This window comes from Pagrus pagrus, assembly GCF_965226575.1.
Source record: "Pagrus pagrus genome assembly, chromosome: 15".
Lineage (NCBI taxonomy): Eukaryota > Metazoa > Chordata > Actinopteri > Spariformes > Sparidae > Pagrus > Pagrus pagrus.
Genome location: NC_140199.1, coordinates 23,291,178 through 23,316,251, shown reverse-complemented (window position 1 = coordinate 23,316,251; position 25,074 = coordinate 23,291,178). Strand labels below are relative to the sequence as shown.

Genomic DNA, 25,074 nt, shown 5'->3' with positions numbered 1-25,074 from the left:
CGCTGTCACGCCTGACCCTTAACCAAACACACACACAGACACACACCAGAGTTATTATAGTTTTGTGTTTTTCATTTGTTTTCATTTCTATTCTGTTTTAAATGTTCGTTTTATAATTCTGTTTAGTTTCCAGAGTGGGTTTGCTTTGTAAAACTTTTGTTTTTGTTGTTAAAAAATGTCAAGTTTTAGTTTAGTTTTTAGAAGTTTCAGTTTTAGTTTGAGGTTCATATTATGAAACTAAAGACATTTCATGTATATTTTGATTTTATTCTAGTTAGTTTTGTAAGCACACAATATCGTCTCAGTTAAGTTTTTGGTTTTATTCCGGTAAACTTTAACGTTTCCTTCTAATTCTATTTTTTTGATTCACTTTTAGTTGAGTTAACCTCAGCACACAAACACACACAATTTGATGGCCAAAAATGCGTGCGTAAAACCTTGTGCGTAGTCACACACACACACCTTCACATCACCTCTGTCAGCCCTGACCTCGTACCAAATACCCCGGCTCCCCCCTGTATCTAAATGAGGCCCCTAGCTATTGCCTAGCAACGAGGGGACAATGAGCTCCGAGGAGAAGGAATGGCTCGAGCAAAGGGCAGGCTATTCTCTGGAGATGGAGGGAGGGATGGAGGGATGGGAGCCGAGGTGGGGAGAGGAGGGGACGAGGGGTGATGGGAATGGTGTTAGGACACATCTTTAACCATGTCACAAAGAGGGTGCCTGCCTGGGAAACAAGGCTGTGCTTCTCTAACCCCGCTGGACGTCTCCGCTCGACTCCGCTCCGCTCAGCTCACTCTCACAACTTGAAAATAAAAAAGAGCTATGGTGGCGGCCGCGTTCCAGGGCCACAACACGTTCACGCTACCTAATTAGCATGCAGAAGATTCCAATCTGATTGGTTCTACACGCAGCTGATTCGTATTTCCGTTTCCTCTGACAACCGTGGGATATTTAAGAATGGTGGAGAAGGGAAACAAATTCATGGTTTTGGATAAGTTGGTTGGTTGGTAACAAACCCAGGTCTCTTGTGTGTGTGAATTTTGAACAAATTAATCTTTTCCTAAACCTAACCAGATAGTTTTTGTTCCTAAACCTCACCAAATTCAAACCAGCATCCTTAACTTACATTCCATAAGTAAGCTCTGTTCTTCATATGTTGTCTGGTATTGTGTTGTCTGAAACTGATATACCTCAAAGAACCTCAAAATAATCACATTTTTTCTACCCCTATCTCTATCTCCTCTTGACATCTGCACACAGCATGTAAGGTGGGGCGGGGGTAGCAACAGAAAAGCAAAAAAAAAAGAAGAGAAAAATGAAATGTTATGTAATCTGCTGCTCCCTTCTACGCAACAAGACATCTGTCAATCAACTGAGAAAACTTAACTAATTCGATTGTTGACACTGACATCCCAAAGCTTTGACCTGACTTGTTTAACACGAAAGAAACTTTTATCAGTTCTCCCTCTCTCCGCCCTTGGAGGAGTGAGGTTGTTAACACCGATGTATCACCATCTTTCAGCTTTCTATATCCAGAAACACAGGTAGGAAGGTGAATGAGGGTGAGATTGCCGTGGGGCCAAACGCAGCACAACAACACTTTGCCAATTCAGTCTCCATAGAAACTATTAGGAGCCATACTATAAAAAGACAGCGAGTGAAAAGTCAAACATGCCCAGATAACTGGCTCACGCTGTAATGATCTCACTGAGGTATTCAACACATGTTCATCTTTGATTAGGCAGAAGCCATTATCTCCTGCCAAAGGAGTACGAGTACTCCTGTAAGACGTCTCCTCTGATCCTAAAAATTAGACTCTAGCACGTTTTACAAACCAAATATCAAAGATGTTTAACAAATTAACTTTTGAGAAAGAGTTGAGCGAGGGAGAGGAGAGGAAAGAGAGGATATAAAATGAGTGTTGGGGAAGTGTGGAGGGCTGTCGAGCACCAGTCTGTGAAAACTCTTTGTTAGCCATGAATTGGCCTCCTCTCTTTTACAACAGTTTTATGAAGTGGAACCTGGGCATATCCCCTCTACTCCGAGCGTATACTACACACACACTGACACACAAACACAGACTGTACCCTTATTTCTTTGGCAAAATCAATGCGAGAACTGGCTGCTTTTCTCCGTTTTATACCAATGTTGATTGGATATCTTTAGGCTTGGAGCAGTTGGTTGGAAAAAAACAAGCTATTTGATGATTGCGATGGGTGTTTCTCATTATTTTCTGACATGTAACAGACAAAATACTAAATCAGTGATGAAAATAATCACTAGTTGCAACCCCAACCTGCATGGACATCACAGCCCTGCCTTGATGGGGCTAGGAAAGTGGCCGAATCTACAAGTCAGAAGTAATCCCTGTCTGTGGGCCTAATGAAGGTGTCAGGGGGAGGGAGCAATAATAGTGTGCGGCTATGCGTTACGGATTAATAGACACACACACACACATGCATAGATTGGTTTTGGAGGATTTAACAGGAGTGGGGAAGGAGGATTTAAGGAGTGGCGAAGTCAAATCAAAGTGCATCAGATGTTGTTTAAATATCCCTCTGTCGCTCTCTGGACTTATTCAGATGGCAATTTTATGAAGTGTTGACACACTCTAGAGAGCAAACGGAGAGTAGTAATCGAAAATGTTGTATGAGTTTGTGTGACTGCCATTGATTTCTGGCCTATGCCGTTGTCCTGCTTAAAGCATCTGACCTTCTGTGGCCTGTAAATATCGGGAAAGGTCTCTGGGATAATGTATTGGACAGAGGAATGCTATAACTTACACCGACTATAATGATTTGTCCTGTTCTTTGACGGTATTGTGTGTCTCTGCGTCTGGCTGGGACACTCTTGACTTCATGGGAACTGCCTGCATCTCCAGGTCTTGGCTGGTCCAGGGTTGACCTACTACTCCTCTATTCTCCAATGCTGGTAATATCCACTCCACTAACACCAGCACCAACAACACACCCTCCAGCCATCGGCTTGATCTTCACATGAAAGAGCCTGCAAGCTCATTACTGCAGCCTGGGGCTCATCAGGGCGTCCAGTCCCCGGGCCTTTTATAAGCCAGAGATGATGGAGAAATTCAGCCAGGAGGGAGCGGAGAAAGAGATCTAGAGCTTGCCATCCCGGCAGCCAGGTGTTAAAGACACAGATAAGACCCAGGAAGGAAGTAAAAGAGGGGGAGGAAAGGGAAGCGATAAGGAAGGTAGGACAAGGTAGATGACAGAGAAGAAGTGAGGTACGGTAAAAGGGGGCAGGGGGGATGATAGAGGGAAAAGGGGGAGAAGCTGACAGAGGGAGGAGGCTTTCTCTACTCCTATCTCTGCACGGTGTTTCATCCTCCACAGGGCCCCAGTGTCACTCAGGCCTCCTCCAGCAGCAGTCCAGCTTTGAAGTGATAATGGGGCTTTTGGCTAATGCTCCACTGCAGGTGCCCCTGGCTCCCTCTCCCTCTCTGTCTCCCAGCACGGCCACGGAGATGAGAAGAGATGAGAATCCTTTCAAAGTCTACAGATGAGGCCAATCTTTCTTCTCCCTGCCTCTTCTTCTTTCTTCCGCTTTATCTGCCAACCCCACTTACTCTATCCCCACACTATTTATTGCTTCGCAGGCACTGTCTGTCACTCTCAGGTCCTTCTATTGCCCTCTAACTCAGTTTCCACTGCTCTCATTCTCCGTCTGTTTACTCCATTGCATTGCAGCGCTACAATGGATTTCGGAGGAAGGGATTTTAAAACTATCCGAAAAAACAATTTAAAGTTTATGAGGGGAAAAAAAAAAAATCAACTTTCCGTGCTGTATAAATAATAACCAAAACATGTTTTATATTCCTCTCCCGCCCCAGCTTCATTTCTCTTCCATGGCTCTCCTCTCTTTCATCCTTTCTGCTTTCAAACTGTGCCTATACCTCCTTCTCAATCAATACTCAAAGCCTTTCTCCTCCTCCTCTTCCGGCCGTCTGAGGTGTCAGATCGGTGTGACTGCAGGCCTTCCTTTGGTTACAATGCACAACAGGTAAACACACACACGCATCTGGCTGCATCTCGGATGTAACTCTCATTTGAGGAAGCTTTGTTTGGGTGGGGCAGGTGTGCGTGCGTGTAGTTGAAACAGCGGGGAAGGGGAATCGATTTCCATCCCCCAGCGATTTCCTGTTATACTGTACAAAGCTATGAAGGAAAGACACCCCCTGCACAGAACAACATACTGTTTCTCATCATAAAATATCTCCACAGTCGGTGTGCACATGCACTCCGGGGCTAATGAGATCACTGCTTCATGCTGTGATGGCAGCAGGAGAGAATTGAGAGAGGGAGCCAGTATTGGAAACAGATAGACATTTGTACTGGAATTCAGTTTTTCCTCTTTGCTGTGCTCGCTGGCCCTGCACGGCTCAATATGTATTTTTACTGGAATGTGGGCAGTCCACTTACCTAAGCAGACAAGTGTCTTTTGTTTACTGAGAAAGTAGGATGGCTGAGGAGAGAGTGCAGGACAGAAGGTTCTGGTTGGAGTCGGCATTGAAAACAGTTGAAATAGCTGCATATTTAAACTTTACTTGAAAGTGGTGCTGTGCCTGTTTGTCTTTTTCCACTAGTCACCCTGAGCATGTTTACACGCACTCATAACTCATTACTGTGAGTAACCAGATGTGGATATACAGGTCGATCTGAGTGTTTACTTCTCTCAGAGTAACAGCTGTAATATAAAGTCTGGTGAGTGTCTGGTGGTCAATAGAAAAGAGTCGCAAAGTTTTAAAAAGAAAAAGGGAGAACAGATTGATGTTGTTGGTGTTTATTGTTAACATTATTAATTATTAACAGGTAACCTTTGTTGCCCCTGTCCCAACTTGTTGCTGGCATCTTGGATTATAGTTCATAGTAAGTATTATAATAAGATATCGAAGGAGTAAATGCATTCCCTAAAAGCGTATCTGTAAGAGATCTGTTGAGAAAAGACTGTCTCATTAAAGCTACAAAGAGACTGGGTAGAAACATTGTCTGTAGCACTGGCTCTTCTAATGAGGCTGGATAAATGAGAGCTGGAATGAACTAAATATTAAAATACAGAACCAGAACACTGATGAGGTGGGGTTAAGTAGATGTACATGCTAGTGTTACAGCACTTTTATGATTTTTTTTTTTGCAGTTTCTGTTGAAACATAAAAGCTCTTTTACTTTTTTAAGCATTCAGGTCACTTGGCGTATGTGGTGCACATGCAAAATCAATTGCCAGATATATGCAGAGTAATCTGTATGAATGCCAAATGAATTTGAAAAATGAACATGTAGTCAAGGTGTGTTGTTGTCCATTTTTAATATATAAGAAGTACTACAAACATCTGAATGTTGCCCTGATTTTGCCATAACTGCAACACATCTAAACACTCCCAGTGAAATATAATACACAGCAGCTTCCTAACAGTCCACAACTGTCAATTAGCAGCTCTATCAGAGCTGTAGGAAGGAGGTGGTGTGCTGAAGGGCATCTCAACAGCCTCATTCACTTTGCCAACTAACATTTTCTCAGCTGAGATTCAAACCAACAAACCTGTTGCCACAAGTTTGCTTCTTTCACCATTAGCCTGCACCATCTTAACCTCATTAACCCTGCGGCACACAAGCCATCGTCTTTCTACAGTGAAGCACTCACTGAAACAGTCACCACGTTTTCTGCTGTGTGGCAGCAGCTCTGCAGCCTGTGGAGCCTCAAGAACAAAAGGCCTGGAGGTGTGCTAAGTATAACGCCCTAAGAATGGACCGGCTCGCAACAGACAGAGAGGAGACAGAGCCCAGAGTTCACACACACACACACACACACACACACACGCAGAAATATTGCCACAGGGAAGAGGAAGGAGTTCAACCATAGACTCTCCTTCCAGAGGATAAAGGGATGCGTCTCAAAGCCTATAATTACATATACACACAACTAAAAATCCAAAAATCTCTTTCCATCCATTACACCACACTTTTCCCAAGCAACTGGATCAGATCTGGTTCAGAAAATATGAGTCTCATTTTTTAACCATTTTCGCCTCTCAACTCTTTCTTTCTTTCTTTCTTTCTTTCTGTGTGTGTGTGTGTGTGTGTGTGTGTGTGTGTCTGCCGCTCGCTCAGAAAAGGTAAACAGCCTGAGTCAGAACCCCGCAGAGTATTGGTTGCTACAGCAGCAAATCAGGAGGAGTGGGCAAAGTATGTGTGCAATGGCATTTGTGTGTGTGTGTGTGTGTGTGTGTGTGTGTGTGTGTGTGTGTGTGTGTTTGAAGGCATAATTTGCCCTGCAGTTTGTTTGTTTGCTCTTTTTAAATCTCAGAATCAGAGACAGCGCCCGAGGCCACAGGATGGGCCAGGAACAATCATTTACTGTACGCGTGTGAGTTTGCTGGGCATGTGCACCGGGCAGCATATGGGTCGTTTTGAGCTTCTTCCTGCTTTGGGTGGATGTTGGGAGGGGTTTTGATCTCCCTCTCCCCTCCCCAACTAAAGGAAGGAGAAGGCTGTGTTGGGTCTGCTTGGGTTACTTCCAACACTGAGCTCCGGAGTCTCAAGTCCAGACCCTAACAGCTCATAACTAGAGATTACACGCAGACACTGTAGTCGTCCTGCTAAGCTCCTCACACACGACACTTCCACATGACGATCCAGAGCAGATAGCGCTGATCGAAACCCCAGATCTCGAACTGAGCCGTAACGAGATGGACAGATGCGCTGAGTGAGGGAAACACCTATCGCAGGGAGATTGCACTCTATTAAGCCTGTGATGAATGAGCTGGGTTTTTCATTCTGATGGCGGCATTCATGCTCCATGCTGCTTCACTGTACAGAGCCATTATGCACACACATGTCCAAGAAGCATGTGTGCATACACACACAAGCAGGACAACCCAACTAGAACTATATGGGTTGTTATTCCTGGCTGGAATTGCAGCATTCCACAAGCCCCTGCTTGGAGATTCCAGCGGGTGTGTGTCTGTGTCTGTGTGTGTGTGTGAGGACATGAGGGCAGCCTTTTCTCCCATGTGTGTCAGTTCCAATCTGGACCAGGCAGCCACCAGCCATCACAGAGGCAAACTGTCGGCAGCAGAGGAAGAGGAGGAGGAGGAGGAGGCCTCCTTTGCAGCTCCACGAGTGAAATCCCTGTGTGTGTATACTCATGACGGATCTAGACCACACTGTGATGTCTTATTCATGCCGTATCAATTCATAATGACCAGGCCAGTCCCCGATGTGAAGATGTGCACGGCACACACACACACACACACACATGCAAACAAACAGAAGCACGCACATGTGTATGATTGGGATGGTCATCGCAGAAGTGTGTGTGTGCGTGCTTGTGAGAATATTTAGAGCATCAATGAGCGAGTATGTAGAGCAGTCTGTACCAGACGCTGGACACACACACTCACACGCAAAACAGCACTGATGTCCCAGCGCTTTAGTGTGAATATTTAACAAGCTTCAATCCATCTGTTCAATTATTCATGAGGCAGGACACAGAATCGTTAGTAAATATAAACACCGCTGTTTCTCTCCTGCTTTCGCCACATCTTTGCACCTCTGACCGTCTCACTCGCTCTTCTTCACTTTCCTCTTCTCTCTGTCTGTCTGTCTCTTTTTTTTGCCTCCTCTCTTTCTTTCCTTCTCTCTCGCTCCCCTTGTGCTGCGGTTGTGAATATTTCAGATGGCGGAGTGGTTTTTAAATTACCCCCTTTTGGCTTCCGCTCTCCTCACATGGTTTGGTCTGCATTTCTCTCTCACACACGGTCCGACTCGTAAAGAAAACAGCGACAAGCCATAAAAGCCACTTTTACCAGCTGACAAGGACAGGGGCAGGAAGAGGGGCAGGGGCAAGGAGTTGAGGCCTGCTTGGTATTTTTTCGGTTGGCCGACAGGTCAGGTATGTCACACTCCCGCAGAAAATCTCAACTCTGGCCGTGCATCTAGAAAAGTTAGAACTTAGTTAGAGGAGTCAGTTCACCCGAATTAGAAGAAAAACAACATACTTCTGACTTGTCTCTAGGTATATAATTATGCAAATGGTTTTGCTTTTATTTATCTAGGGTTTAATATATCTGCGTCTGAGAACTGAAATTTGGTGGTGGTGCTCACAGCGTTGCAAAATAGAACTTCAGCCACTGCAAAAAAAACAGTGTCCCTGTTTCTCCGGATCATCCACAGACATCAATTTGAACCATTTTCAGCTCTACCAAAGAAAGAGAGATGACACTGTTCAATTTTTCAGTGTTGTGAGCACGGCAAAACTCAGATACAGACATCTAAAAGATCTGTTTTAATGAAACCAGAACTATCTGTAAGGGTAGAAAATAAATTAGAATTTGGGGTGGATTGACCCTTTAAGTAGCCAGCTTCTCTGATGCCCTGCTTGCATTGTATCTAAAGTTAACTTTACTCGCTAAAGTCTTTGCTGTCAGTGTTTACTCAGTGTCAGACAAACCGCAGTCAAGAAATCAGGATGTCTGCCATCGATGGCACAGAAAGCGCCTGATGAAGACGGGTTGCCATGGGGACTGCTGCCAAGCGGGGGCCCAAGCGGTCCTCTGAGGCAGAGAGCGAGAGAGACCTAGCACGTCGAGGCAGGTCATTCATAAGCAGAGACAAAGAGAAGGAAACGACAAGACCAGCTCGGGCCATTAACAGCCTGCCAGACACACATGCATGCACAGACGCACACACACGCACACACACACACAGCGCCGTATTATACAAACACTTAAAAAACAGTCATGAGGAGGGGAGAGGAAAAAAAAACAACACATTCACGGCAGTCTTTCAGCCAGTCATAAACATAAAGTCCAAAGTTGAAAGAGTTAATTTGCTTCCATTGTGGCACAAAAAGTCTTACAAGCCAATCAATCTGCAGCAAATGAAAAAGGGGGAAATACTGCAGCTACATGGAACGGCAACAAAGTCAAAAACAAGTGGGAATACGGTGACAGAGAGCTGATTTATAGGTTTAATGATAGTGCACATTATTTATTCTAGATCTCCTTCCCCCCAAACACGTCTTTCTTCTCACACTGAGCTACCGTTCCCCGAGCATCGAGCGATCAACAAACAGAAAACACAGCATCCCTCCAACACAAACACGGAACAGGCAGCTCGGCATCAACACATAGTTGAAGCCGCTCTTTTATCTACAGTCAAAGCCATATAAAGAACGTAATCCCTCGTGCATGCCTGCCATCCACACATTAGCACACAGAGATGTAATTATAGTGTTACTCTGTGTGTGTTTGTGTCTAATTAGTATTATTTACATTTTCCCTCTTTTTTTTTCTCTCTCCCTCGTGTGTGCGCGCATGTGCATGTGTGTCACCCAGTCAGTATTTCAGCACTGTGTGTTTAGGGTTTGTGTATACCAGGATACCCGTCGTCAAGGATGAGACACATCCCCTCTCCGATCCTTTGCCAGGGTTTCCTCTGCTCCCCCCCCCGTCGTGCAGGTGCTACCACACCCTTCCCTCCTCCCTCCTCCTTAATCATACCTCCTGGGGAGATACACAAGGGGAAACCTCTCCTAACCATCCCCTCACCCCACCACGTCACACCGCACGTTAGCCATTAATGAAAGCAACACCCCTTCAAACAGGCCTGTGCTGTTGCCGGCATTTGTTTGTGGCAGCAACAAGCAACACGGTAATCAAAAACCGCAAAGTACCCCTTCAGCTCCTCCTCCCCCAGCCCCCCATCCTGATTCCAAACCAGATGCTATCCCCCGGGGGCCAGCCACCACGCTAACTGCTCTGCACTCCTCCGACTCCGCTCACCTATCCCCTTCTTTTTTCCTCCATCCCGCGGTCCTTCCTTCCTCCTGCTCTCCCACTGCGAAAAGACACTAATTACAGACACGGATGAGTAGATTACAGATCTGAAGTGCAGTGGGAGTGGGATGAGGAGAAGTCAGAGGCGGTGGGCTGGGGGCAACAGGTCGTTAGCAGTGATGAATGCAACTCTATTTTCACTGTTATTGTTCACCGATGTTCTGCGCCGCGCCTCTCGCCTCTGCGCCGCCGATTCCCATGGCTTCGCGTCAGAGCCATCCATCACAGACAGCTTTAACTAAGTCTAACTATCTCTAATCATCTCTAATCAATTCCAATTATCTCTCCTCTGGCCCTCATGCATCAGTGTCTCTGGTATCTCTCAGGCATGGGAAGAGACAGAGGAGCGGGGGCGGAGATAAAGAGGTAGGCTCTCGAAACAGAAAGCAGAACACGTGGCTCAGTAACATATACTCAATTCTCGGCGGTGCACATAAAAGAAGACACACTGCACCTTTTTTCTTGTAGCAGAGATGAAAAGTAATTATTCCTAAATATGAATTTGTTCCATTTTGCCCAGAGCTCAGAGAACATTTGCCATTTTAAAAATCTGTGTTCTAGCAAGAACACTTTCAAGCATCTCCATTTTCCCTTTGTAGTGAAAACTCATTACCCCGTTAGCTTAATGACTGCACGGGAGTCGAGTGTGTAAAAACTCCCCACAAATCAACAGTCCTCTGCTCATTTAACCGACAGCCTTTCATTAACCCGGCTAGCTTTTCCTCAAAAGTTTAATGAGAGCAACAATCTCATCTGCTGGGGCTCCCTCCCTCCATCCCCTACGTCCTTCTTTCTGTTTGTCCTCTCAGCGGGACGCCGAAGACAAATAGCCACTTTGTTACACAAGCTTTTCCTCGAACCCTCACTCCCGAATGAGCAGAAAAGAGAGAAAATGAGGGTAGTAGAAGAGAGACGGAGAGGAAGAGTGTAAAAAAAGTGCAGAAAAAAGGGAAGGGGGCAATTAATGCTGCGTCCAAGAAACCATCTGGGTTAGTGCTCCACCTGAGGGCAGCGGGCTTTCACATTAACCTCACTTGTTAGGATCATAAAGGCAGACCCTAACAAGCCCCGGTGAGCACTTTGAGCAAGTGCAAAGACACAAATACATATGCAACCGTAGACTCTCTGTCTGTCTCTCTCTCTCTGTCATTCTCAGACACACACACACACACACACACACAAATGCACACACGAAATAGCAGCGAAAGTCTTCCCCTGGGAGTGGAGAACCTTTTAAGTCCATTAAAAGCTGCTGGCGGGAGCGAGACAAGGCTGTAACCTAACCGCATCAGACTGGAACCAGAACCCACGGTGTGGCCCAGACACACCGTTCAGGAGTTAAGAAACACATTAGGAAAAAAACCTTTGTCTTCTACTGCTGCTCCTGATCCCACGCGACTAGACATAACTTTTAACAAGCACTAGAAGTCTTTCATAAAACAGCAACTGTCAATCACACACAGGCACTGCAAAGACTGCATTATTTTTGATTCCGCGGCCCTGGACTGTACATTTGTTTTAACTGCTGAAGAATGTACAGCACTTCCACACCTGAAAGGCTTCAAGGCCCATTATGGCTCCCTTTTATCCCGCCAAGGATAAAGAACAAATGAGTGTATACTCAGACACATAGCGAATCGATTAAGCAATGTTAAACAAAGTCTCATTCTCTAGAACGTGGCAGAAAAAGCCAGCGCTAGGTTCAGAATAATGAGCATGAAGTTAGATTGGATGAAACAGGGGAGCTGTGTTTGCACAATCCTCTGGCTGTTGGCAGAGCTCGCCGTTCCAGATGGACTAATCACGCTTGTCCAAGGCCATCCGCCGGTCTGCAAGGCCTCGGCCTGCTCTGCGTCTCCTACAGCTAGACAAGACACCTCGGCGCTGCTCAGTGTTAGGAAGCCGCAGCCTTGCCCCCAGAGGATGAGGCTTTGCCCTCAAGCCTCGACAGGTCGGTCTGGGCATAATGACAGGTGACGCGAGGAGATAGTTGCGCGGAAGTGACAGATAGATTCAAGATGGTGTTAAACATCAAAAGCAAGATAAACAGATGGAGGGCTGAGGCCGGGGATCACGGGTTAGTCGTACCACTGTGTGGGTTGAAGGGAGGGAAATGATTTTTCCATGTCCCACTGTTTCATTATTCCCAGATGCTCCAGGTAATCTGAACTGGAATAATGGGAGCTGGAATGATCAGCTAGCAACAGGGACACTGATTATCCCTTTAAAAAAATGGTAAAAAAACATTGAGTCTTGTTGCAGATGGGAATAAAAGTTTAGCATTACTGTGGGATTGTCTCACTGCATGGGGCTCAGGAGTGTAAGGATGTGTGGGTGTGTGGAAACAGAATGAAAACTGTTAGGACACATTTCATTCATACAACGGAGGTAAAGGAGTCCACTGGCAGAGTGAGGGGACTTCTCCTGTGACATAAAACGACCTCATTAAGCAACGCAGACATCCTTCCACCTTGAACAGAGTTCAAAGTCTTATTTCAAGTCCCAATGTCACACCAACTCCCTGTCACCAGTGGCTTCTCTCACAGACAAGACTCGCAAAGACAAAACTGCAGATGACTTGGCGCGAAGGCCCGATGATGTGCAAAGAACTCAGATTTCCACTCATCCAGTTACAGACAGAGGAAATCACAGGGCACACTTCACACACTTCACCTAATAAGTCAGAATGCTGCTGAGACCTGATCCAGCGAGTGCAACTGAAGCTTAATTGTCCTTTAAATGTGTTTAAACCAAACCAAAGCCAACATTCATCAGACTTTTTAAAACCATGCTGCACAGAGAGACATTGGTGGCTTGCATAATAAAGAAAAAGACAAAGAGAGCGTGAGCATGTGCTCTATCGATACATAAAAAAGTGAATGTACTTACAGTCGAGACAGGGCAGGGTTCTTCTGAAACAGCAACTCAGGAAGCTGCTGCAGTTGATTACGGTTCAGCCGCCTGCGGCAGGGAAAACATATGATCAACCGGTGAGTTTGTGTGTGTGTGTGTGTCTATGCGTGTGTGCCCTTGTGTAGGCTGTGAATAATTTCTGCTAGCTGCCGTAGAATCGGCTTTGCCACAGGCTATTGTGTTTCAGTGCGCTCTGAATGTCACATAAATATCCAACTGAAAGTTCAGGGGAATTAAACCTCTAGTCGGAGACAGCGCCGTAAATTATCTCCGCGCGGTTAAATTACAACGTGCCCTGCTGACTTTCCCAGAGTAACGGAAAAGCAACATTCCCATTTAAACAAGTGAATTACATCCACTAGTTATCTGAACATGAACAGATTTTTATCAGGGTCGAACTATCAAAACAAGATGTTTCTAAATAAAATTAAGAGAAATAGATGAGTCGATTCAAGCCCAAGGAAGCACTGACAGGAACGGCGGTTGGCAACAGACTCCATGTCAAACAACTAACGTCCAAGACTGGCAGGCTTTATGCAAATACAACAATTAAGTCAATGAGGAACAGACTGTTGCTAATCTGTTGGAAACCTCAACTCTCTTCTCCCTGAATGGCCCATTGGAGGCAAATGGGAGTGAATACAGCGGCTGTGGCGCAGAGAGGCTGCAAATCTGAAAGGCAGGCCGCCGCCATTCCTTGAGACAGATTCAGACAGATGTTGGGATCTGTGCCACCCACTGTATACACTGAGAAGAGTGCTCGGCCAACTGAGGAGGAGATTTAGTGAGCAATGGGCATTAATGGGCTGCTGCCGCTCCGTTCACACTGAGCTGTACCTGCTGGTGGGTTAGTGGCTTATAAACATTAGAGAAACGAGCCGCTTAATTTCCACATTGGTCTGCCACATGGATATGTCTGCCCAATGTTTGGGATCAGTTGAATATGGAGCAGGAGGAGGGAAGGCAAGCTGTTCATGGCCTCGAGTTTGGTAATGTAAATTGTTAATGTGGGTTTCAGATCAGGGGAAAGTCTTTTAAAAGTTAACCGCGGTGTGTGCATGACGGCATGCGCACATACAGTCATCTGCTGCGCAGGTTTCCATGCGGCGAGCGCTATTGATTTGCTAATGAGCTGGTCGAGGTGTGGTCGACTGTGTTTGTCTGTGTGTTTTCCCAGCCGGTTTACAAGCTGTCGAGGAGTCCTGGTGCTGTCCAGATGAGCCGGGGTCTGCGGTGATGGTGGTGGTGGTGGGGGGGCTCTTAAGCCCACATCTCCCACTGAGGGCATTCCTGTCAGGCAAAGCTAATAAAAACTACTCCCAACCCACGCTGTACCCTCTCAGCACCACCCGACCACAATGGAATGACAGGGAAGTGCCTCACACTTGATACACCATTTACGGTCGCGTTCCTCCTGTTAGTCTCATCACGCTAATACAAGCACTGAATAAAAGATCAGTAGAAGGGCTTGGATTTTCATTTGAAGTTTACAAAAGACATAAAGATGTGTTATTTCTGGTCAACCCTGGGTGGTACTCACAGTCTCTCCAGCTCCTTCATGTCATCAAAAGCCCCGCGCTCGATCACAGTAATCTGATTCTCCATCAGCTGCCTGCAGAAAGAGGATAGAAAGAGAGCTTTAGAAACTACGCGATACAGTGAGGCTTTGACTTTTTTACGAGCCTGTAGACGGTCACTCGGGCTTTAACAAAGTATAGGGGGCTTTGGGGGGTTTGGTGGCGAGACTTCTTGCAGTAAGTATTTTCAAGCTGGGTGCAGTATATTCAACACCCCTCTCTCTCTCTCACACACACACACACACACACACACAGGGCAGTGGTGCGGACTGGGGGCACAGTGTGGAATCTTGGCACAAGAAGCAGGAATAGCAGCCAGGAAAAGTTTCTAAGGTGGCTCAGAAAGTGTGGGTCCCGGCTCTGGTGTGGTCCGCTGGGTGCAGCGGCTGGGTGGAGACGAGACGAAAAGGTAGGCAGGGGGTCAGAAAGTGTGAGAGGGGAAACTGAGGTGGGCTCCAAGGTTTTTACAATTGGCACGATCAAGGGAAAGTAGGCTCGCGTTTTTATGTGTGCCTGTTGGATAGCATGAGAGTTGCAGGCAGCACATCAAGGCGATTAGTCATAAGCAAACAAACGGGGATGCACACAAACATACAGTACACACACGCACAAAGCAGGAACACATCCCTTCCTCACCTCCATTGCCAAAGCTAACGCACAAAAAAAGAGGCTGGGATGGTTTTTGGAAGTGTTACAATAACACAAGGCCAGGGGAGGAGAGAAAGCGTCCAGCAGCTTTAGAAGCAACAAGAGCTTCCCTTCATTACGTATACAACTGTTCTGTGTTGAAGGCGACCTCTCATGTCTCCTGTGAGGCCACGCCGCGCTGCAACTCAGCAGTCTGGGCTTCCTCCCCATCGAATATAAATGCTAATCACTGTTCGCACTCCATAAACATAGAGAGAAGAGTGCAATTCACCTCCGATCTCTTTCTCATGAATTTAGATGGAAGTGCAAAAAAAATCGTGATGAGTACTTCTGGATTGAGAAAACTTTTTTTTTTTTAACAGACAGTCAGAGGGGCATGCATCCTCCAATTTTTTTGATCTCTTTCTTTCTACTTTTTCTCGATTGTTCTGTGTTTCCCCACACACACACACACACACACACACACACACACACTGCTGATTTAGACCAGCCTCGCCCCCAGTGCCAGACGAATGGAGGTAAATCAGCTGTGTTGATTTTAGACCGACAGGATAGATGGCAGCTGACTGCAAAGATAAACCTCTGTTCCTGTTTGGCTCCTTCTGAGGGTTGCCCAGGGGTCAGCAGGATCAGAGGTCAACCCGCTGTTAGTCTTGATGCTGCTGCACCGCAGAGGTCACCCCCCCAATACACAGAGACAGACTTCTTACACCATGTTAATCATGCATCGTGTATACGGGTGGCTAACATTCGTGTAACACAGTGGTGGCTGTGAGGGAATCAGAGGTTTTACAGCGAGGGTAGTTCTGTCTTTAGTACCCCTGCAAGGAGTTGTTTCCTTCTTACTTGCTGGTGACAAGCTGCCGACATGAAGGCATTTAACCTCCACGTGGGGGTAGAAGGTGGTGCAGAAAAGGAGGCATGCATAGGAAGACGGGAGGGGACAAGGAGCGGACAGGGGGATGGGCGAGTAACGATGAGGCTTGAAAATAGTGCGGCTTTGCATGGGTAGCAGGAATTATGTGCAGCTCGTGTTACACCTAAAACATGTTCGGGTCTACACAGCTTCCCCTCCGGCAGTGTTTTAAACACCTATGGCACTACGCATGTATGCATGTAGACACTTTTACAGCTACCTGAAGTCACAAGTGCTGTTCAATTTCAACACGGAGCGAGTCAATGACTTCACCTGAATGTGTTAACTGAGCTGAGAGCCTATTTAGGACTGGCGCTTGTGTACACATTACACGTTGATGTGTGGGAACAGAGGGCAAGTGAGCGCGCGTGTGTCTAAGGGACAGTAAGTGCTACTACAATGTCCAGAATACAGTGAGAGAGAAGTCCATTACTTCACTTGCTGCAGTCGCTCAGTAGCTTAATGTACTCTGGAGTAGGACTCTCGACAGAAGCATCTCCACTTCACTGGGTTTATGCTAATTCGAGCAGCAAGTCTGTACAACTTGTGAGCGGCGAGGTTAGATCCAGCTCAGGTATGCATGAATAGATAAACTCAGACAGCGGCATGCACCGCAGCTACACATACAAACATCTCATCATCACACATGAACACGGAGTACTTACAGAACTCGGATGTACTTGAGTCCAGCGAAGTCACTCTTGGTGATGCGTGTGAGGTTATTCCCATTCAGCTCCCTGCGAAGACAGACACGCAAACACGTATGAATTATTCATCCTTATTCACCCTCTGAACCTGTTAAGCCTTATGACGAAAAGGAGCAGACAGTGGCATGGAGGCATCTTTGCCTACTGATACCTGAAGCACAACCACACACAGTGCACACACACACACACACACACACACACACACAGTGCCCCCAAGCTGTTTGCTAAAGCTTGTGGTGTAATATATGCTGAGAATGTCTGTAATTGCTGGTGTTTTTTTAGAAATTCAAATAGCCTTAGATGCGATGTAAAATGTAAAGTATATTGACGGGTAGAATGAGATAGGTTGTGTTCGCACTCGGCTCTGATTCCACTGGGAGATATTAAGAAGTCCTATTAAAATGGAGGCCACATTTGAGCTGCCTGTTTGTCTTTCTGTTCCAGCCCTCTGCCACCAACACCCACAACCCCCCTGCCTCTCTCTGTCTGCCCTGTCCTTCTACTATTGGTGGGGATTAGCAGGAGCCAGCGGAGGGGATTTGGGTAGGGCCACAAGGCCAGAAAGCTAAGTGCTGTGGATATAATGGGAGCAGCCTCCCTGCTGAGAGCTGGCCACGGCTGCAAAGGAAAGACAGACAAGGAGGGAGGAGAGACAAAATAGTTGAAAAGGAGAGGTTTTGAGGTTACTGCTGGATTCTCACAAGTTAACCCTCATCTTCTGCCTGCCGAAAAGGCGTTGCGTATTTCGTAACTTTAATTGCAGCATCCCTGGCATCAGTTGTTCAGTGGATTCAGTTATCTCTGCTCGTATAAGAAAGCCTTGTGTTTTCCTGTCTCGCAGAGGACTGAAAGATTCATATTTAACCTCAGTAGCAGATTGTATTCTCTTGACGGCGGAAGACGAAAGCAGGAAAAAGCACGCAAACGTTTTGTCTGTGCTACTGCACTTCTCTAAGCATAACGGGTCCACCCTACCCTGACCCACCAACCCCCCACCCTCAAAGCACAACCAAAAAACTGGTTCCAAATCTTCGCCGAAAGCGCTGGTCTCTCTCCCTCAGTCACTCTCTCCTTCTCTCGTCTAATGACCACTCCAGGGACTGTAGCGCTATGCAGTACGAAAGAGAACGGTCATTATAGACAGATGGTGTGCGCGTATGTGTGTGTGCGCGTGTGTGTATGTGTGTGTGTGTACACAGGTGCATCGACAGGCCAAGCGACAGGGCCACGGGAAATAAATAATGGACTGGGCTTCATTAGCCTGGGCTCCGATACACACACACATGTGGTGCTCATTACAGGTGCTTACGCAGATAGGCACACACACACACACACACACACACTTCTGGATTCCCAATGTCTTGTCTTCAGGGTGGTCATTGCTGATGACACCCGGAGGACATTAAAAAGGAGAAAGATCGAGGAGGAGAAAGGGGAGAGGGATGGTTAAAGTGAAGGGTGGTAGGGGGAATGTGTGGAGAAGTGACTCACGTATAAACAGTGAAACCACACATTTCTCTCCCAGCACTCATGGCTCGCTTTATCCCGTAATAAGAGACATGCCACAGTTTCTGCGTGTTGACTAATCAAAGCCGTTACGCAACGACATCTCAAAGTGTTTTGTTCGTTCTGAGTGAACTAAATTTACTGTTCCTGGAGACGTCTGCAGAGAACGTTGCGCTATCTTGCTGAGGGCTTCCATCTTAAAAACCCATATTGGCCACCCACCTGCTCAGCAATGCTGTGACATTTAGGCAATGCTCAAATGCCACCAGCCGACTATGATGCTTTAACTACTCAGGATCCACGCTGTTTGTGCCATACTCTGACCTTTTCCGTTGGAATTTTTCAACAGAAGCCATGCAGTGTTTTCAAGTCCTTGAAGTGGCCCAGGTGATAATCAGGTCCTTGAAAATTGCCCAGGTAATGACATTCCCTCTGTGGCTCATCTGCTACAAGGACTGATGATTTGTGCGTGTTGTTATGACCTTCTGCAGTTCAATTATACTGAGCTGCACCCAACCACTACTCTTACCCCAGCCATTATGGCACATTTCTGAAATTCACTGTCCTATGCATACTTTTTGCATAAAAAGGTTAATGTTTTTTAATAAAGTGCACGCTGGACTGTATGATAAGAGCACATGGCTGACCTATAGTGCTACAGCTCCTGGAGTTTGACCCAACCGATGATGTCTGCCGACCCCAAAGGAGTATTCTGTCTCTGGGGAAACTCGCCAAGTAACGCCCGTCTGTGAAGATGCTCTGTAGATCTGGCTGATGGAAAGTAGCTGGGATTCACATCAGCTTTAGTAATTTTTGCACACACACACTGACACACACTCACAGTAGCAGTATACACATGGTCAGTGAACTTTGGTGCTGCATGGATGAGCAAATCGAGGTGAACCCACATCTTAAAAACAGAACATTAAGAGAATATGGACTCTAGACATGCTGGAGTCTGAAGGCAGCTCGTTTCTGTGTTGATTCCATGTCTGTATAAGGGCACTGTATGCTTGAGTAATATATGGTGTCAATGCCTCAAAGAAAAATCTGCTGTTTATTAGCTACAATATCAGTCACTGCTATTTTTTTTTTTTTTTTGTTATACAATCAAAGGAAGTACAGTGATGGCTTTTGGCTCAGCAGCAAAGGCACGTTCACTCCTTTCATAGACAGATGTTTTGTAGTACTGGCGGCTTTTCACATTACAGTACTGCAGTATTACTTTAAAGACAGAAAATTATTAGGTATCATTCCCAGTTCTTACAGCGAAGGATTTCCACCTCCAACTGCTTCAGTCAAATCCATTCCATCCTCTGGAAACTCTGTAAGGATTCCCACCGCTGACACTCTTCCTGCAGAGCAAGTGGATTTATGACATCACTATCTAATCCCTCTTCATCTTCCGTCCCAAGTTGATTGATGCCTGGGAGTACTTCCTGGTGCGCCTTCCCTCGGGTGGACACGCGGCAGCTACGCTCCGCCGCTCCACATCTCTATAATTCAAAAGGGGGCTCGGAGCACTGCTACAATGCTGAAAAACTCATTATGTTTATTTCTGCCAGCTGCTGGGGTCCCACGGCTGAGGGGGACCTGGTTCGAATTGAGCAACATCACATGAAATGAAACCCCGAGACCAGAGGGAGGATAAGCAAACACGCTGGCTCACTTAGGCCTGCGTACAGATACACTCACGCAGATATCCACATGTGCTCTGTCTCTTAAACGCATACACAAAGACCATATAAATATACTGTAACGAGGAATGCACACCGGGCCAGAGCCAAAGAACATAATGATCACAAGAGAAACTACTGTTGGCTGTATAGCTTTTCACCAAACACGATCTACGTACGCAGAAACAAAGCAGAACTCAGAGGAATGTAGATGCAGTGGGACAAGGCATAATAAGGAAGACTTCTCTATTTTAAGGTCCATTTTAAAGTCCACACATTTCAGCTGTCCATTTACAATTAGGGCTGTCATTATTTAGATTCTAAACAGACGATCGCTCAGAATGAGCTTTCGATTTCGGCAGTACCCTCTCAGTTGGAAGGATGAACTGCACTGAAGTGATAACACTGCCAGAGATCCTTTATTGATTTGCTTGGGAAGATGGCTTACTCTGGACACAGTTTGAGAAACTTTGTAACAAACTTCAGGCACAAAACCAATGATCGGATGATCTTTACAAATCCAGATGCAAGTCTAATAATAGTATAGCCATCATTGCTGCCACACTTTGGACTCTAGGGTTAGGGGGGCATTGAAAATGGTACCAAGCTTCAGTTTAATAGTTCGTGCAGCCACAAAACAATTGGCAATGCAAAAGGTACTCACAGGCAGTGGCACAAAAAAGTAGGCAGGACAAGACACATGGTTCGTAAACATGGCTAGCAGGCTAACAAAAGCATTTCACAAGTTGAAAATAGCACACCTTTTGTCTCGCACTTAATTCCCTTCACCCTCTATTCTTATCTTAACACTCACAGCTGCTTATTTTCTTCCAACATACAGTTATACAAGCAAGGACAAACCTAAAAAGCACCATGATAATCCTTAATCGAGGTCAAACTGGGAAATTGGTGAGTCTTGTCATTTTGCAGCTTGAACAAATGGAAGAAAGACAGACTGGAACTTAAATGCAATCTCGCCTCTTTCCTCATTGAAAATGTGACTTTAATGACTTATTAAGGTGCTTTTTTATTGCAGTGCAGTCATTCTGTATCGCTGCTGCGAGAGCCACAGGACCATTTGTCCTGAACAGCTTTAGCCTGGCAGGGAAGACAGAAACCAGCTGATTGAGGATCAGTGGCACGGTGCGGTCCAAACTCCTCACTGTGGAAACAATCTGATGATCAGAAGCCCGAGGTCTTGCACAGCCCAAGCGTGGATGCTCATTAACCACAATCACACACTGATAATGCTATTTGACCAGACCGGCGAGCGCTCTCCCCTAATGAATGAACTGAACAGGTTGAGAAGCTGCGGAAGAGCGAAGCATTCCTCTTCCTCCAGACTGTACAACATATGGACGTGACAGCCGTGAAACACGCAGGAGGAGAGAGAGGGAGGGGGAGAAAAAAAGATAGAGTCACTGAGAGACAGAAAAGGAGACGGAGCTGTTCTGACAGTGTTGTTAGCTGCCTGAAAGCGACGGTGTGGTGGAGTGTGGTGGAGTGTTGCGAGTAGCCGGGGAGCTGTGAAGAGCTGACGGGCTGTCTGGGAAACGTCAGTGCAGAGATGAGGCTGGGTAGACTATGAGGAGAAAAAGTGACCTACATACTAGTTGGTCCGACAGAGTACAGAACCAGGCAGTACCACCCGGGCCCGCAAACAAACTCCTACCTCAAAAATAGAGAGACTGAGGAAGTGAAAGAAAGAAAGAGAGAGAGAGAGAAAGCAGACCACCATGACCAAAATAACACGCTCTTAAACCCAACTGGAACACTTCTATCCACACTAAGAGGTCAGATTTCTGCTCAGCTTGAACAAAACACTCCCTCCCATTGAAATGCGGCTTTCAGACGAGCAGTTAAGGCCCTCCACTGTGCATTTTTAGTGCGTGTGTGCGTCAGCGAGCGTCTAAGCGTGCGCGTGTGTGTGTGCATAGACGTCTGAGAGTGTTTTCCCAGCTCCCAGGCTCCTCAAGGGCTATTTACAGTTTTCATTCTGCTCAGTCAGGTCTCAGGAGCAAGATTACCGATAAGCAAGGATAACATCGAGCAAATCCTGCACATGCATCGCACACACACACACACACACACACACACACACGCTGTCAGAGAACGATGACCCATGCAGGGCCGTGCATGGTCTCCTGCATCTCACTTTATGATCAGCTACAGGTAAAAGTCAGGGACCAAGAGCCAAGCGTCTGTCTTTTGCTGTTTCTACCTGGCCTTGACGTGACAATAACAACCTTGTCGAGGAGACTCAGAGTTGTTTTTTAATGTAGCAGATGCTGCTGTGAGCAAGAAGGAGACATATAGCAAGAAAGACTGGGAGATGGGAAAAAGAAGCCAGGGAAAAGGCAAGGGAGGAAAGTAGCACACAGCCACTTTCTGATCAAACATAGATAACTTTTGACACTCTCTCAGGCCGAAGTCAATCAATTAAACATCTGTTCGATGTGTGTCACCGCCACAGACTGGAAAAAGAACACACACCGGGCTGTGGCAGAGGCAGGGACTGAAGGGTCTTTCATGGTTTCTACTCTATCTGTAGTTTGTTCAGTGACAGACGCTGAGGTTCTGTTGTGGCTTTGAGTCCCGCATGAAGGCATTTAGGCTGCATGAATGTGTACTTTGACTGTGAAGTGTATCATGTGGATAAAACATCTGCTCTGCCACATCTATTATGTTTCAGTTATTCCACACAGAAGACGTTTGCCTGACAGATGTGCGCTGACGACGGGTAATTTGATGGATGCTGCATGTGTGCTTGAATCTGTCTGTTGATCCCGAAGAATAAAGAGTCGCTCTGTGTTCGGCTCTCCCTCCGCCCGCCGAGAACACTGATATCTGCATTCCTCCAGCTCTGTACGAAAGATTATCTCATCTGCAAGCAGATAACCTTACTGCATAAGCCGGTACGATAAGTCAATTAAGTGATTAGTCAATCAAAAGAGAGAAAGATAGTCAAGTAATTGTTTCGGTGATATTTCGCGGAGGAATGCCAAACATGTACTGGCTTCAGCTGCTCAGCATCAGAATTTGGAGCAAGTCTTTGTCAGATATAGAGAGATCTTTTTATGGATGAATCTGTTTTTGAGAATTAAGAATGCCTTAAACAGGGTACGTTAAAACACCTCAGCGTTGCACCAGACATTGCGCTGATACGATAAGTGCACAGACGGATGCAGATATCAAGAGCCCCTTACATCTGGATTGCTGCCCATAATTTCCTCTCGAACCTGCCTCACATCAAAAGCATCTTGACGAGCGTGAAATGTGGATTATGAAGGCATATCTACAATGTCAGGAGAGTGTTCACTGATGTGCATTTTAACACACACACACACACACATACACATCACCCACCCCCTTCTCTCCCCAGTGCCAGCTCCTCACTGGCTAGCCAGGAGGGTTAAAAGGAAAGATGGACTTCTGAGAGATGAAAGGTGATCCAGGTGGATTCTCCAAATTCGATTTTCACGGTCTGCTAACATACAGCCGCTCTTAGATAGGCGTGAAAAGCAATCATGCATGTACACTCACATATGCACGTGCACACACACGTTATAAGCATGTCAGACAGGCACAAAAAAAAGCCCGTGCATTGGCTTTGGAAGGCAGTCTTTGACACACGCACACACACATCCCATTGATGGGGGTCAATGGGACGTGCGTGGGTGTGTGCAATCAGACACTTCCATAAAGTAGCGGCGCTCATCAGGAGAGCAGGTCAGTGGGTCTGGGGGTGAGTTTAGACACACAGCAGCTGGCTTTGATGCTCAGCAGTCTGTCGACGCTCTGCTTAGACAAGCAAAAGGCATACTTCAACCAGCTGAAAAATAAAAACAACACAGAGTGTTACAAGAAGAGCTACTTTGGTCTACAATGACTATATTACCACATACTTTGTCTGCCAGAGGGGCTCACAAGGCAGCTCACAAAAAACTCCAAAGGCTGCTACAGCGATGGCGTCCACCTCAGTATTCAGTGCAGGAGAAAAGACCACAGCTGTGTAGCGCAGGCAGTAAATTGAACTGACTGAGTCCCAGGCCTGTAATTTCACAATCCTCCACTGAGCATAAACATTCTCTGAATGATCTTCATTCCAGGCATTATCACTCCTCACGGGATTACCGGCTGTGAGGATGGATATATTAGACTGTAAAAAAAAAAGGACCTGAATGAAATTCAGCCCGCCTCAGGGAGAGACCTATATTGCCCCTCATAATAAATAACATTACCTCGTTTATTCATTCATTAGCTTTGTGGTGAAGTTACACGTCTCTTCATCCCTCTGTGCAGTAATCCCATCATTAGTGATTACTACTTTAGTTACTGTGCCAACCTCGAATCCTCCTCTCGACCCCCGCAGCTCCACAGCTCCACCCCTCACCCCTCTTCTTTGTCTTTTCCCATCTCACTCCTTCCACTTTGGTCACATAGCCAGAGTTGGCAGGTAGTGGCCAGGCAGTGTTCAGTCTTGTCAGGCTAAATTATGGATCAGGTGGCCGGTGAGCTGTCAGTTGTACCAGCAATGTGCTGGTGCCAAAAACACTGCAGGCATTCCCTGGCACGCACACGCACACACACGCACACACACGCACACACACACTACTCCCACCTCACAACCCCCAAATACATAAACATGGTGATCGAAGCGAGGGAGCCACCAGTGAAACCGCATGTGTTTTCATCTCACATTACTTATTCACGGCACGCACACACACACACACGCACACACACACATATGGAGGCACATGCTCAAGTTTATGAACAAACACAAGTGAGCATCAGATTTATACACACACACATATGGTGTGCAGCCTCCACCTTCCCTGTTCTGGAAGAGCTCCAACATGCCCCCAAATCTCAGTGCTGGGTATTTTCTGGCACGGAGAATACATCATCAATACGCAATTAGCTGAAGGCACACACACACGCACACACAGACACACAGCTCCTCTCCTTCTGTAAATCAACTCATTCACAGATGAGACACACACTCGATCGGAGCAGCAGGGCTGTTAGAGAGATAAAGCAGGATTGGTCAATACCTGTCCACCTTAAAGCTCAACTATCAGCCTCTGCTCTCTCTGTACTACACTTTAATCTGCCTCACAGATGCTGGTTTTCTCTCAGCGTAAATATCAGTGAGATTACCATGAGCCATTTTGCAACAGCAGATGAATACAGAAAAGGCCCTGAGACAAGGGAAAGAGACGTAGGGAGAGAGGATGGATGCAGAGGGGGAGGAGAGGGGGAGGGAGCGGCCGGT

General features: G+C 46.4%; 1 protein-coding gene across 2 annotated transcripts in view; it reads right to left on the bottom strand.

Moving 5' to 3' along the window:
- The window catches only part of slit1a (slit homolog 1a), a 93,616-nt gene that overhangs the window by 65,697 nt on the left and 2,845 nt on the right, over positions 1-25,074 (bottom strand). For both annotated transcript variants that reach the window (XM_084376108.1, XM_084376109.1), the window contains exons 2-4: positions 16,576-16,647; positions 14,310-14,381; positions 12,746-12,817 (exon numbers count right to left, since the gene is read on the bottom strand). In XM_084376108.1, the coding sequence (XP_084232234.1) occupies positions 12,746-12,817; positions 14,310-14,381; positions 16,576-16,647 (216 nt within the window). The remainder of the gene's footprint in view (positions 1-12,745; positions 12,818-14,309; positions 14,382-16,575; positions 16,648-25,074) is intronic.